The sequence below is a fragment of the Colossoma macropomum genome, unplaced genomic scaffold, assembly GCF_904425465.1.
Source record: "Colossoma macropomum unplaced genomic scaffold, Colossoma_macropomum, whole genome shotgun sequence".
NCBI lineage: Eukaryota > Metazoa > Chordata > Actinopteri > Characiformes > Serrasalmidae > Colossoma > Colossoma macropomum.
This window is the reverse complement of record NW_023494793.1, coordinates 14,079,511-14,094,688: the sequence shown is the minus strand read 5'-3', so window position 1 is coordinate 14,094,688 and position 15,178 is coordinate 14,079,511. Positions and strand designations below refer to the sequence as shown.

At 38.5% G+C, this 15,178-nt stretch overlaps 1 protein-coding gene across 1 annotated transcript; it reads left to right on the top strand.

Moving 5' to 3' along the window:
- The first annotated feature begins 5,023 nt into the window (after nt 1-5,023).
- Nucleotides 5,024-15,178, top strand: LOC118812897 (G2/M phase-specific E3 ubiquitin-protein ligase-like). The gene is made up of 9 exons (XM_036578008.1): nt 5,024-5,156; nt 6,910-7,413; nt 7,543-7,665; nt 9,218-9,372; nt 9,582-9,793; nt 9,909-10,176; nt 10,341-10,501; nt 12,088-12,326; nt 14,273-15,178. The coding sequence occupies exons 1-9, from the start codon at nt 5,153-5,155 to the stop codon at nt 14,515-14,517; spliced, it is 1,911 nt and encodes a 636-aa protein (XP_036433901.1). The 5' UTR covers nt 5,024-5,152; the 3' UTR covers nt 14,518-15,178.

Genomic DNA, 15,178 nt, shown 5'->3' with positions numbered 1-15,178 from the left:
GACGTTACATTTGAAAGAGGAGGAGCTTCAGGCATGGTCCTCCTCCTAAAGTATTTCATAACTCCATTTTGGTGTATATGAGCAGGCAGGCCTCGATCACTATTTGGATGCGTTGTATTCCTCTACACAGGAATGCCCACAGCTACAGTAGAATCTCAACTATTATGAGAGAAACTGGTTGCAAGTAAGCCCCTCCCATCAATGCTGGAAGCATTCACATATAGAAAAACATTGATTCTAGATAAAAGACAGGGTGGACAGTTTGTGATCTGCGCTGGAAAGAAAACCTGTTCTGCAGCAGTAGAGCCCTGTTAGGACTTGCGTGTGTACAGCCTTGTGCATAGAAGATGTAGAGATTTAAGTAATTTTAACACACAGTTTCCTCCTTACTGGAAACACAGATCAGCCAAAACGAGGTTTGCTTCTTTAGTTTTGTACTGGAGCTACAACTAATGTTTTCAGCTATATGTGCATTCGTATACTTAACAGTGTGTAATACAGCATCAAAAACCACATAAGCAAGTGTGCTTGACATTAATTACCAACTCAACATGGTTTTGGTGTGCAGTTTGCCTGATGCTAATTGCCATTAATACACTTTCATGACATATTTGCTACAATAGCAGTGTGCAGTTTGCACAATGCTAACTGGCATTACTACACTTCCATTACTGGTTTGCTACATTAGCCTTAAAGCTTGAGTGTAAAACTAAAGAACTTCAAATACTAAACACATCCTGGCTGACTGACCACATTTAGTGTGAGAAAAGAACTGTGTAAATGTGTTCAGCTCATGAGAGCTAAGCAGGTACGCTAAGGAGGCTAAAAGTGGCACTGCAGTGACTGTGGCACAGCTGGCAACTAAAACGTACTTTAAATCACCGTCTTGTCTGTCAGGTGCATGTACACAAACACCTACACACCCAGATGCCAGGCCACCAACATAACTCAGCATTCCTTATGAGGATTATCTGGATGGAGTTACCCAGCATGCCCAAGTTGCTTAACTTGTCTTAAGGACAGCATTTGGCATGAGATGAATAGGTCCAGGCCTGTTTGGTGTTTATAAAATGTTTGGTGTTAAAATGAAAGCAAAAACATCCCTTTATACCTGATCTTGTCACGTAAAACACAAAAACGAAACAAATCTTGTTTCATCATGCCATGAGCCATCACGCACATAAACACCACACATCTGCACACTGCATAAAAATAAAAATATAGCAATAAGCCACAAGAGGCTGTGCGTTACAATGACTTAAGAGTGTTAAGCTCCTTTACCCCTCACAAATCACTGTAACGCAAGGCCTAAAGAGGCTTACTGCTTTTATAAAACAACATATAACGAAATCCACATTTTTTTTAACAAATAATAAATAATTATTATTAATAATAATTGAGATAAGCAATTCTCCACTGAAAAAATCATAGAAACTATTAAATGTTTCTGTTGATTCCTTGTGGAGTCCAGTGGTCACTAATGATATTTTTGTGTATTCTTGATAAATGGATCCTAATGGTTTAGATGTTCTGGTACTGAATATTGTCGCTGTCAGAATCTCCAAAAATGTTAATAAAAAAAACAAACCACAAAACTGGAGATTTTGTTCTGACAGCAACGATATATAGATTTATTTACCTCAACATAAAATGTAATTTAATTGTTGTTGACACATTTTCAGTTTATAGGCCCTCTTGGTTAATTTCTCTAGTCTTTCCTCTATCAGAACATCTGACATTTTATATTTAAGTTGGCTTGACAAAGCCAACATACTGGTCTTCATTTTATTATTCTACATTATTTTTGTACTGGGTTGCAGTTTTCGAGCTAGAACAATGAAACCACAGCAACACCCTAGCAACACCTTAGCAACCACTTGCATTTTCATAGAAATGGCCTTGTAACACCTTAGCAACCACCTGCATTTTCATAGAAATGGCCTTGTAACATCTTAGCAACCACCTGGGATAACATAACAACACCTTAGCTACCACGTGGGATACCACAGCAATGGCCTAGCAACAACTTAGCATCCACCTGCGTTTCCATAGCAATATCCTTGTAATTTCTTAGCAACCATCTGGGACAACATAGCAACACCTTAGCTACCACATGCGATACCACAGCAGTGGCCTAGCAACACCTTAGCAATCACCTGCGATTCCATAGCAATGGCCTTGTAACATCTTAACGACCACCTGGGATAACAGAGCAACACCTTAGCCACCACCTGGGATTTCACAGCAACAACTTTGTCAAGCCAACTTATAGTTTGTTTCTTTGTATAGTGTAAAAGTCTTGGACAGCCATAAGAATGAATCTGTTATTCTTGGCACTGAGTGTGTTTTTTCCTGTAGATACACTATATAACATTAAAATAAATATGAATTAACATAAATACTGTAAAATGGAAGATTCTTTTTGTTTTTGAGAAGTTAATTTATTAATATGACTTAATATGTTAGAAGACGACAGATTTGGTTACTGACGTCTTCGTTCACTCCAGCTTCTGCCCAGATAGGAAGCATATATCGGTCTGCTGGCTTGATGAGGTGGGCACCACCGCTTACTGTTTGCCACTGCTGATCAATCCTCGGACGACCCAGATTATTTGAATGCACATAGACTTTTATTTTACAAAAATAAACTAGGAAAAATATTACAAACAAATGTGAAAAAAGAATCATGACTAGGCCTGATATGAAACAATTTTATAGAACATTTTGTTTCCTGACTCTGCTAGATTAAAATTATTTACTAAACTAATTTACACAGTATAACTAAAGACAGGAAAGTAGGAAAAAATCAGTAAATTTGATTGTGAGTGGAAAAAGTGTGATGATAAGTGGAATTTTGTCCAATATTCTGCTTCACCACTGGTGGGCCACCCAGAAAAGGCTGAGCAAAATGACAGTGGACCGCCAGCTTTGCCATCAGCAGCACACCTGATTTGATTTAATGAAAGACTAATTAGATTAACTATGAATTGGATGGTAACTGTAAATACTGGAATTTCTCAAGAAAAGGTAAGGAAATGGTTAAAGTAACACACTGGCACACATTACATCACAGTGTGTTGTTTAGGGCTCACAACTGCTCAGTTAAAATCAATTACTCAATTAAAAATTGATTAAAATGTACTCTCAATGAATCAACTTAGTGATAAATTTATAACTAAAATGATAAGCAGTCCTTATAAACATGTCATTACAAAGCCTCGTTTTAGCATGTTTTAGTACTGTTTAACTAGGTGAAGGCTGAACAGATCGGCAGACGGCTTATAATAACATTCAGACAGACTTCATTAAAAGAAGGACTACAACATGTTACAACCTACAAATCCTTCACATTGATGTGTTTAGGTAGAGCTGGCCTAAGCAATACTACAGCCTTTGTGCTAAATGAATGTAAACCACTGTTACCTTCGCACAACATAGCACTGAAATTCCCATAGAAGGACTAGGATTAGCATTAGCATAATTACTAGCATATTACTAGTCCAAAGACATGCAGTCAGGCCAACTGGAAATGCTGAATTGCCCCTAGGTGTGAATGTGTGTGTGATTGTGTATGTCTGTCTGTCTGCCCTGCGATGGACTGGTGACCTGTCCAGGGTGTATCCTGCCTTCCGCCCAATGACAGCTGGGATAGGCTCCAGCACCCCACCGCGACCCAGAAGGATAAGCGGTTTAGATGATGTATGTATATAATTACTAGCAGTGGTATTCTCGCGTGCAACCTGTCCAGGGTGTTTCCTGCCTTCCGCCCAATGACAGATGGGATAGTCTCCAGCACCCCACCGCGACCCAGAAGCATAAGTGGTTTCGATGATGTATGTATATAATTACTAGCAGTGGTATTCTGGGTGCTTATCAAGTGAAGTTTTCTGCAGTTAACAACACTACGAAATGAAATGCATGGCTGTGACAAGATTTCTCAAAATCTTTTTCAGTCAAATAGTTTGGAATCCTTGAAATGCTTTGAATCATAAATTACTGCTCAATTAAACCAATTTCCATTGTTCAGCCATAAAAAACTGTTTGATTTATTGCAAAATAATCTATTGTATATTACTTGATTACCAACATAATCGATAGTTAAATTTGCAAAATAGTATACATTTTTTAATGTATATGTTTTAACAAATAGCTTTAAACTGTCTGACAACAGTAAACAGATTATCAAAAAATGTGGTGAAAAAAAACAGATTAATTTTTAGTGTTTTGGTAATGAGAAATTGGTCACTTACACTGGAAAACACTATGATAAATCTATTTAATACCAATGAAATCACTGAGGTTTATTCTGAAATATGATATGGATTTGATATATATACATATATTTATTTATTTTGTTAAGTTGAGTCTTAGTATTGTTCATGTGCGTGACAATAACTAAAGTGCTCACTGTCCAGGTAAATAGCTTCAGATGTGATTTTCTCAGATGGCCTAAGACTTTTGCAAATGATCTGAATTATATGGGTGCGTTCCACACAGATCGCGTGCTTACCACAGCCAGAGCCTGTTTGCCAGACTTTCGGTCTTCAGTGAAGAGCAGCCATTTCCATGAAGCCTGGTGAATAATGAGCAGTGAAAGGTGCAGTTACAGTTGTCAGTCAGGTCATGCGCGTTGGTGTTTCACTAATTACAGACAGGAGTGTCAGTTTATACCTCCAAAATGTGGACGTACATTGACTTGTCCAGGCATGTCTGAACCAACCGTGTGGAAAAAAAACCTGTGCTGCATTATAACAGCGCTCTGCTCACTCCCTTCACCCCCCTTTCTCAGAGTAAACTATTCCTGTTTCTATGTTTTATATTAAAGGTGAGTCCACTGTTCAATAGACGTGCTCTCAGTAGGTCTGTAAGGCCCTGATAAAGCAAAGTATGTGGCCACGCATTGATGCTTCCACCCAGAGCAGGTAGGCCGATTTTCTAATCTGGGAATTTTTCTAACGTACCTTCCCGCCTGCCTGTAGCCCCGCCCACCTTCCTTTCTCCTCCTGAGGAACGCTTATTTCTCCAGACGAAGATGGTGAAGCTTTATTGCACGTTCGGGGGAGAAACCAAGACGCAGAATCTCTACATTTTGCTCTTTATAGTTCGCCTGTGAGCTACAGTGCCATCTCTGTATGGTGAAGACAGAGGAGCCATGAGTGAGTATACCTGTCTGCTCATAGCATTCAGCAGGGGTCAACCTGAAATATCTAGCTTTTCATTATCCGTTTATTGTCTTCTAGGTTAGCAGGTTAGCCCTTGGGGTTAGCAGTGTGTCATAAACAGGTTTCCCCAGATTGCTTCTGTAGTTTCCAGCAAAAAAATGTTCAAAACCCGCCAAAATGCAGGGAAAACCACACAAAATTGCGTATGAGAAACAGTCCAGGCTCATTTTAACCAAAAGACGAAATAATACAGCGTTTAACCTACATGGCAATAATGTTTCTTAGGCTACTTTCGAAAATTTGCAGCTAGGTTTTTGATGATGATGTCAGTCTTTTAAAGCAAATGTGTTTATCCTGCTCAGAGACTGGACACTTTAAAAACGATATATTTTATCTTATTAGACATGTTCTCTGCTATGTACTAAATAATGTAATGCGTGGATTATTTATAGTAGATTATACTGGACATTTGTACATGAAATATGAGAGATTTTGAAAAATGAACATATCACCAACATGAGACACAAATCAAGCGCAGAACGTTTTTTTTAGTGTTTTTTTGCAGCTACACGAAAAAGTGTCTGAACTCTTGGAAAAACCTGGATTTCTGCAAGAACAGCTCTTACGATATTTAATAATTTTGTTTATATTTTTATAATAATAATAATATGAAGAAGAAGAAACAAAGCTTTTTAAACACAGGGAATACATGCTGATTTACATTACTATATCTAAAATGAACAAATGGTTGAAACAACTGAGGTCACTGAAAAAAAAACTGAGAAAACATTAAATAAGCTCTACTACATCTTACATAGATGTAAATATAATATTAGACATATTACACATATTAAATACATTTTATACACTAGACCAGTGTTGTAGACAGAAATAGGTTTTCTGAAACATAGGGAATGTTTAGTTTTTTGTTTGGTTCTGTTATCCTGATAATAATTAGGTTCATTTTTCAAAATTGTCCACTATATTGCACAGTGAAATCCACTGATCACTAAAAAACAATATTATCCCCAAATTCCTAAAAAACACTTTAGATTTTTACTTTTAACAGAATAAACAAAAGTCTTAAATGATCATGGTTTTGTAATGAATGAGTCGGCTATACCAATCAAAGCACATTACAGATTACTGGACGTTTAACTTTATCTAAAAAATTAGGTATATAGAAATAAAGATCTATGATTTCCTTTTTTCTTTTCACAAGAGGAACTTTCTGTTTTCGTCTAGTCCAGCTGGATGTCCAGCTTGTTAACCACCTAGACCAGGGGTGCACAACTCTAGTCCTGGAGGACCGCTGACCAGCAGAGTTTGGTTTACCTGCTCAGACACACGTAATTACACTCATCTGTTAATTGCCAGGTTTAATGGGTGTCTTAGCATAATGAAACCTCCAGACTTTGCTGGACACCAGCCCTCCAGGACCAGAGTTGTGCACCCCTCACCCAGACCATCAAAGACCAGCTTAGACCATCTAAAACGTGCTCCCAGAAAATGCAGGGAAGATGAAAACAAAAGAAAATAGAAGCAACATAAATGAAAACAGAAAATAATAGAAGCAGGAAAGATTAAAACAGAAGAACTAGTCCATACAGTTTATTAATGTTAACTATATTCTGGAAATATGGTAATAATTAATTTTATCTACAATAACTTCTACGTTAGGTCTGCATTGAGCTAGCAAACTCATGGATTCACTTGTTACTGACGCCTCTTGTCCTTTTATTTCCAGAGAAGCATGGTCGTGTTTGCGGGAGTCGCTGCCTGGGGCCGATGAGTTTCCTTCAAGAAGTGAAAGGGCAGCGTGTGACCATTTACCAGGGTGGACATCTTGCCTCGAGAGATGCCTCGTGCAACATGCACGGCCTGGTCTTCGTCAGCCGTCCGGTAAAAGTGAAGGAGAAAATCTCTGTGTGTATCGAAGATGCAGTTCCATTGTTGGACGGAGCACTCCGCATCGGCTTCACTAACCACCGTCCCAACGCCAACCTGATCCCACCAACTGCTATACCACACCTGACAGAGACCCCTGGGTACTGTGTGGTGCCCGTTCCTGCAGAAGTGTGCCAGCCTGGAGCATACATCACGTTTTGGTTGAACCATGCAAAGTATGCTCTGATTCAGGGAACAGATGGGAAGACATTTTACATGAAAGCAAAAGGACTAGTAAACCTAAATGAACCACTTTATGTTTTCTTGGATCTGTATGGGAGCACCAGCGCAGTGCGCCTCCTGGGTAATTGTCTAAATTTATGATAAAACCTTCTTGCTTTCTTCACTGATTCACACATTTGCTTGGAATTAAGCTTGTAAAGAAATTACTAGGAACACCATCCATGTTTATTTTTGTGTTTTTGTGCTCCAGGTTCGAGGAAAGGAGATCGGACATCATGCCCCGATCCAGGCCAGTCCAGCAGTGGTGAAACAAAAGTGAAAGATCAAGGACTTAACAAAAACTTCCTCAGCGTCAAGAACAATGTACAGTCAGGTGGGAATGTGGTTGTGTCAGGTTTGGTACTGATGATTACACTGATACATTCGCCTGTACATTCACTGGCCACTTTTTTAGAAACACCAACCTTCTGGTTATGCCGTTACTAGTCAGTTTCAGACCACAGAGATGCTCTTGGCTGGATATTTTTGAGTGGTGGACCTGATACACACCTACCAGCGCCACAAACACTACAGTGGTCCAGCACCCAAATAATATCTGGTGAACAGAGGTGCTGTGGTCAGAAACTGACCAATGATGAAAGAATAGTGGGTGTTTGAAAAGGTTTGCATGACAACCGATTGCTACGGTCTGTAACTGTACTCTTATACTGTGGACCCATAAGACAGGTGAAGCTCATAAAGTAATTCAGTGAGTGGAAGCAGAAGGTGCAGTCAAATGCAAAGGTTTGGGCGCCCTGGTTAAGTTATGCTTTTTTGGGTTTTTTTTTTAGCGAAAATACGTTGATACATCGTATGCAGAGAATACTCGTCTGCACATTTTAAGCACATTTTAATGCATAATTAATGTTTATTTGCTGAATTTAACTTCCTGGCCCATGCAAAAAACAGGTTTCACTGGAATGTCTGGCTCACCACCAGCATGACATTTATAGTAGCATTTTTACAAGATGTTTGTTGAGATGGGCTGCAATAACTGCTGGCAATTAGTAATTTTGTCACCTGAACAATATGTACAGTGGGTCCAAATGTCTACCATCAGTTTGATGTTGTGCTAAAAGTGGTTTTCTCTGAAAGAAATATCATTTTGTTAACAGGCCCATATCATGGAAAACCACATTTTCCACATGTTTTTGAAATGTTTTTGGAATTAAGCTCTAAAAATAACCTTTTGGCAATTCACTGTTTTTATGATGCCACGAAAACAAATGCATTTCCTTGTATCAGCCTACCAAAGTTTATCACCATTAATATCAATTAATATTGAAGTTACAAGGAATGTTTCATTCTGGACAGTTTTTTTAAGACACAATACTGGGCATCCAATCAGAATAGAGATCATTTACATATGTTGGTCGTAAAGGCACAGTAACAAAACCAGCCTGTTAATTTGGAAGGAATAAAGAGATGATGGAAAATGCAAAAAGGAATTACGATCAATTAAGTGAATCACATAAACATCACAAGATAAATAAATATAAAAAGTAAAATACAAGAAAAATATAGAATATGAGCACTTTCGACATTTTATAAAGAACTTCATCAAAGTTTACCAATGCTTAAATGGTTCAAGTGTCCATATACTTTTGGAGTCACTGTATACTAGTTGGGTTGGAGCAGTGACACTGCTCACTGCATGTGTTGGTGTAGTATCGAAGGTAACGATACATCACTACTCGTGAACTTGCGTGAAATAGAACCTGCCCGAGTTTATCACTAGTATTTACAGCTTTTTCAGCCTTTTTCAGTTCTAAACTCATAAAACTGTCCAGGGAACTGTCCAGATGCACAGTTGTGACAATATTACTGCATGTCTGAGCTGTTAAATACAAGTGTCTGATTGTGTGTTTTGTCATTTTTGTGCTCAGATACTAGAAGACTTTCCAGAGAAGAACCACCATCACAGACAAGAGCTGCTCCATCTTGTTTTACTCAAACAGTATCTACACAAGAACCAGACCAAACCAAGCACAGGCAGACTACAACCAAGAAAGATCTTAAAAGGATCCGTCAGTCATCAATGGTAACAGCATGGAAAATTAATGGATATTTTCTCTAATTATTAAAGGGGCTGTTGCCTTCATATGCCCAAATGTTTGGTACACAAGAACTGCTGTGCATTGTCTGCTATTTTTATAGTATAGTCATTAATATCCCATAAACAAATGTGACTTTGAATGAAAGTTTGCAAAGTCCAGGCACGTCCCTCTGAGCTTTCACTGTCATCATTAGGAGGAGATGGATGTCACGTCTTTGCTGAGAGAGTTCCAGCAGCAGTATCTCAGCCCAAGTGAGTTCCATGTGGTTGTTTGTCGGAAAAGACTGCTCAAGAGTGCCATCGATGCTCTGTCCAACAGCAGCTTCTCCTGGACTAAAACCCCTCATATTGAGTTTGTTGGCGAGGTGGCTTTTGACAGCGGAGGTCCAAGAAGGGAGTTTTTTAGGTAGTACACATTTACTCTACTCTGCTCCTAAACATATAATATAAAGTGGACCATATTCTATTTGTTAGCTAATACCTGCAGAACCTAAATTTTCCCTCATCTACATCAATTTCAGACTCCTGATGATGGAGGTACAAGGCAGTCTGGGCATTTTTGAGGGCAAACCTGGACACTTATTCTTCACCTACGACCAGAGTGCTTTGCAGCAGCGCAAGTACGAGCAGGCTGGAAAACTTGTAGCTTGGTCCATAATTCACAGTGGTCCTGGACTTAAGGCTCTAGACCCTTGTCTTTACCAGATGATGTGTGGTCAAGAGGTGCAGTTTATGGAGTTCGACTGGCGCCTCATCCCAGATGCAGATGTCCAAGGAAAAGTACAAAAAGTAAGTGTTAGCCGGCTTGTTTACCTATTTACCTATTCATTTGTGTATCTGCTTCATCCTAACTTGCTGTCTTCTTCATCTTGTTACCATCAATCTATTATGCCATCTATTCAGCAGTGTTTTCTTATATGCATACTTAGCTAACCTGAACTCCCAATCCTCAGATTTTGTCCTGTAGGACATCTGCACACCTTCGTGCTCTTCAAAAGGAACTGGGAGACTGGATCTGTGAATGTGGTTTTCCAGGAATTTATGGACCAAAAATTTCCATCGAAGACATTCCTGTAGTTTACTCCTACGTTGTGAGGCACTACATTTATCTGAGGTATGTACAGATGTCTCTCAGATTATGTTGTAACTCCAAATTTCCAAATTTTGTAGCATTTAAAGCAGTGGTCCATACTATGTTTCTTTCACATAATCTCAACCTTGTTTTTGTCTTCTTTTGGCAGGAAAATAGCATTTTATTAATAATTCATGCTGCCTTTCATGCCCCATAATCTCTTACTTCGATTTGACATTGCATTTTGAATTTTTATAGTGATGTTCTGTAAATATTTGCCAGGCATTTGTAGACACAAAATGAGTCCACACTGGTAATGTTACCACTTGTGCTAATGAACTATTAGTTAAGGCTTTCAACTAGGCTAACAGTTTTTTAGCTAATGTCTCAAGGCTCTCAAAGTCTTTTTAGATGTTGTATAACATATTAAATTAATATTTGTTAATTTTATAAAAATTGATAAATGATCAATGTCAAGATTCTGCAGGCATGGCAAGTATATGTTAGGAATATATCTGAATTATCAATTTTTCAAAAAGTCTTAAATGTTTGTATATTGTACACGGTCATATTTAAGAATCATGAGATGTCTGAACTTTACTAGAGGATACTGAGTTTACCTGTTTTAGTCCAAAGAAAAAAAACAGCAAAGAAAGACTACTGCAGCCGTCTAAAGGCTAGTGCACACCGGGGCAGGCGTGCAATGCTGTTTAACAGACAGTACAAAGCGCAGATATAGCACATAGGAAGCATCACAGAAAAGCACCAATAAACATCAAGCTCAAGTTCATTTTTACACTCAGATTTAATGGAACAAAACTTTTACCATTTTTTAATTTAAAAAATTAAAAAATGAATTTATTATGATATCAGTTAAAAAAATATTGTGAGCTGAAAGGTATGAAGTAAAAAGTAAATGATGTAACTAGACGACTAACGTTAGCTGAGCTGAAAACAGATGATTAGCACTTGTTTGTGTTATCTTAAAATTTGAAGGCCTTTCTCTGTAAATTTAAGGTAACCTAATATGGATTTTTGATCTGGGTTTAAGCCCTGCATGCATATGCAGAGACATTCTGAGGGGCAAGGGCTCCAGGGGAAAAAAGGAAAACCTGAACGTGACTGAAATTTAAATCATTTAAACCATATGGTGGTCACTTTTATCCACAAAGACCGTCTAATAATATTTCAGAGGAAAGCAGGTGTAGTGTAATGTTAGGAGTTTTTCCAAGGAAATCCGTAATTACAGCCTTTGTAGACCTCTAAGTAACAGAGATGGGCAGGGGTTATTTTTTAAAATATTGTTTAAATTACGCCTTGTAAATTGGAATACATATTGAATGAAATGACCATTCCTAGATTAAATTGCACGCACTAAAGTGCCTACATGCTCTTACCTATGGACCACTTGATTAGTGTTTGGTTCTGGCATTAATATTGTAAGCCAAATCCAGTTTATCAAGGTCTTCAGAAGTATCTGTTTGTGGTTTTGCTTGGAATGAAATCTAGCAGCTCATCAGTCCCTGATATACCTGCTCTATGAGACAGTCTCAGTGTCATAATACACAGTTACATATTTTTATATTCATTGTGTGGAGTATCATCTCAAAACCTTTCTCAATTTTCAGGGTGTCGAATATGATCAATCAGTTCACTGAGGGTCTGAACTCATATGGAAGACTGTGGGACATGGTGAACGCAAACTGGATCGATTTCCTGCCCATTTTTATCAACATGAATGAGCCCATATCCAGAGCTTCATTCAGGGCTCTCTTCCAGATCAGCTGGAGCACAGAAGGGACCAACAAGAGACAGGAAGAAGAGCAGACCATCTACTACTGGGAGCTGGTTCTGAAGATGATTGAGGGTGAGCATCATATTCTGGAAATGTCCTTTATGTTTGAACATGTTAATTATTTGGTGGAAGATTGATCAACAGTTGATATATAAAATGCCACAGTATGTTGAAACTATGATGCAGAAAATTAAGAAGTTATATGGCCCATGTCATTGCAAGTCCCAAACAACCTGGAGAATTTGCCAAATTATGGACTACACACTTAAAAAAGGTGGTTCTTCAAGGGTTCTTTAGTCATTCTTTAGTGCGCGGTGGGTAGCGCTGTCGCCTCACAGCAAGAAGGGCCTGGGTTCGATTCCCCAGCTGGGCGACCAGGATCCTTTCTGTGTGGAGTTTGCATGTTCTCTCCGTGTCCGCATGGGTTTCCTCCCACAGTCCAAAGACATGCAGTCAGGCCAATTGGACATGCTAAATTGCCCCTGTGTGTGCGTGAATGTGTATGTCTGTCTGTCTGCCCTGCAATGGACTGGCGACCTGTCCAGGGTTGTATCCTGCCTTCTGCCCGATGACAGCTGGGATAGGCTCCAGCACCCCACCGCAACCCAGAAGGAGAAGCGGCTTAGAAGATGTGTATGTGTGTGTGTGTGTGTGTGTGTGAATCGTGGAAGGGTTCTTCATCTTGAAAGAGAATATCCTGAAGACGGTGCTATACAGAACCTTTTTGAAAAGGGTTCTATATATCAACTAAAAGGGTTCTTCTATTGTTACAAAGTCAAGAACGCTTTTGGTGTTATATAGAACTCAGAAAGGTGCTATGTAGAACCATATACAACACATTCTGTCTGAAGACCCCTTTCATGATGCATAGAACCCTTTAATCATGCAAAATGGTTCTCTACTGAACCATTTTCTTCACTAAAGAACCATTGAAGAACCATCTTTCTTAAGCATGCAGTTTTCCCGTCATGGAAAATACTTGGAAAATACTTGGAAAATACGATAATTGACAACAAAATTGACAAAAAAAGTGTAAAGTTGGTCCATTAAGACACTAAGATTGCCTATTTTCGCCCTATTTTTAGCTGATATTAATGTCAAATTTGAGAGTCGGTTCATACCTATTGTAGTTTAGAAAGCTTCAGTGTTTCAGAACGGCCGATAGAGCGAGGCTACATTAACACATGCTGTTTGTTGTGTGTACCATACATTTCTAATGTTTTGATGGAACTGTGATCGAATGATGATTCGTTGAGGAGCATGTCATTCTGTCACTAAGGAGTGATTAGGGTTTGTACTGTTGACATTTATGTTAACAATGTCAGCAATGCATATTTTAAGATAACCTTTTGTGAGAAACAGATGTCATGTATGTCTTTGCTGTTGGGACAAAAAACAGAAACAGTCCAACAGTATTTGGAATAAAATCTTTGTACAGTGTAGTGTAAAAACAAGAACACTTTTCCTTCTCCTGTGAAGTTGGTCATTTGGAGATGTAAGGTTTTGTTCCAACAGCAACGATATAAGCCAAGAACTGAGTCGTGGAAAATGATTTCCTAAAAAGAGTCAGAACTTTTTAAATAAAAGGTTGATATGTTAAAGTTTAGAATGTACTGTCCAGTCCCCAGTCCAGACAGTCCCTATATGGAGACTAAGCTGCAAAAACAGCTAATTTTGAATGTCTTTGGTGATATAACCAAAAAAATAAATAAATAAATGTAGGTTAGCCCTTCACATTCAAGTTATAAGTAGTGTTTCAGCCTTACTTGCTTTTTAAATCAGGCACAGTGTGGGGCAGTCAATCAGATTTATTTACATATACTGGTCTTAAAAACAAGGTAACAAAACAGCCTGTGTGATTCTGAGGGATAAAGAGAGGTTGGAAAAAGGTCATGTCAAAATGAACAGATTGCTTTTGGTGCACAAACCCACACAAATGTCATTAGTGCACTTCAGGGAAATAAATAAAATGCAGCTGAAACATATTAAATAAAAATGAATTTTCAATTTTTCCATAGATAAAAAAACAGAACTACGTTTTGAAGAGCTGCTCACATTCATTACGGCAGCAGATGAAATTCCAGCGCTGGGATTCCCCCAGAAACCCAGCATCAACTTTTACCAGCCTGAAGGACGAGGCTGTCGGCTACCACACGCATCCACATGCATGATGGGACTGTTCCTACCCAGAGGGGTCAGAAGTCAAGCAGAACTCAACACGATGCTGCTGAGAGCCGTCAGAGATTCTGCAGGGGTTTGGTAAAGCATAGGGACTGTTTTATATTTGGAGGGGAAGTCCACCCAAAAATGTAAAATATATTTTTGAATAAATTATTTGCTAAAGAAAATGGACCATTCCATACTCAACTATTCAGTATAACTGTATAACATGGGAGAATAGGTTTTACTTTCATTGAGCACTGTTTACCATATAGTTTGTTAAAACTCTGTTTACTGAAGTTTGAAAATAGCTTGGACACTTGGAGAAGTCGTGGTATGCTGGACAGGCACCAGCATGACCTCTACAGTGAAGGCTGGCCAAAAGAATTTTGGAAAGAGAAGGAGCAGAAATACCACTTTGCACAAGATTACCAGGTAATAGTAAGAGGTCATACAATTGAGAATGTGTAATGAGAAAGGAAAGCACAGTTTTGGGGAAGCGGAAGACTCTCTTTTACACACCATTGTACATGTTTGCTTTATCAGGCTGGTTTAATGTGGCCACTCTGTAAAACTCTGAAGTCTCAACATTGAAGAAATGAAATGTTACTTGAATTGTTTCTTCGATTTATCTCTTGTCAAATCTTAATTAAAGCTCTCTCTGAAGTGTTTACCTTGTATTGTAAGCTTTAAATGTAACAGTGTTTTATTATTATTTTAATAACACTTTATAAATAACCTTTGTAAGATATCATTGTTGTACA

Excerpts from the sequence above, each read along its gene's own strand:
- LOC118812897 (XM_036578008.1), top strand. Across the intron at positions 7,414-7,542 it reads CAGCGCAGTGCGCCTCCTGG|GTTCGAGGAAAGGAGATCGG; the intron begins GTAATTGTCTAA and ends TTTGTGCTCCAG. Across the intron at positions 9,373-9,581 it reads GGATCCGTCAGTCATCAATG|GAGGAGATGGATGTCACGTC; the intron begins GTAACAGCATGG and ends TGTCATCATTAG.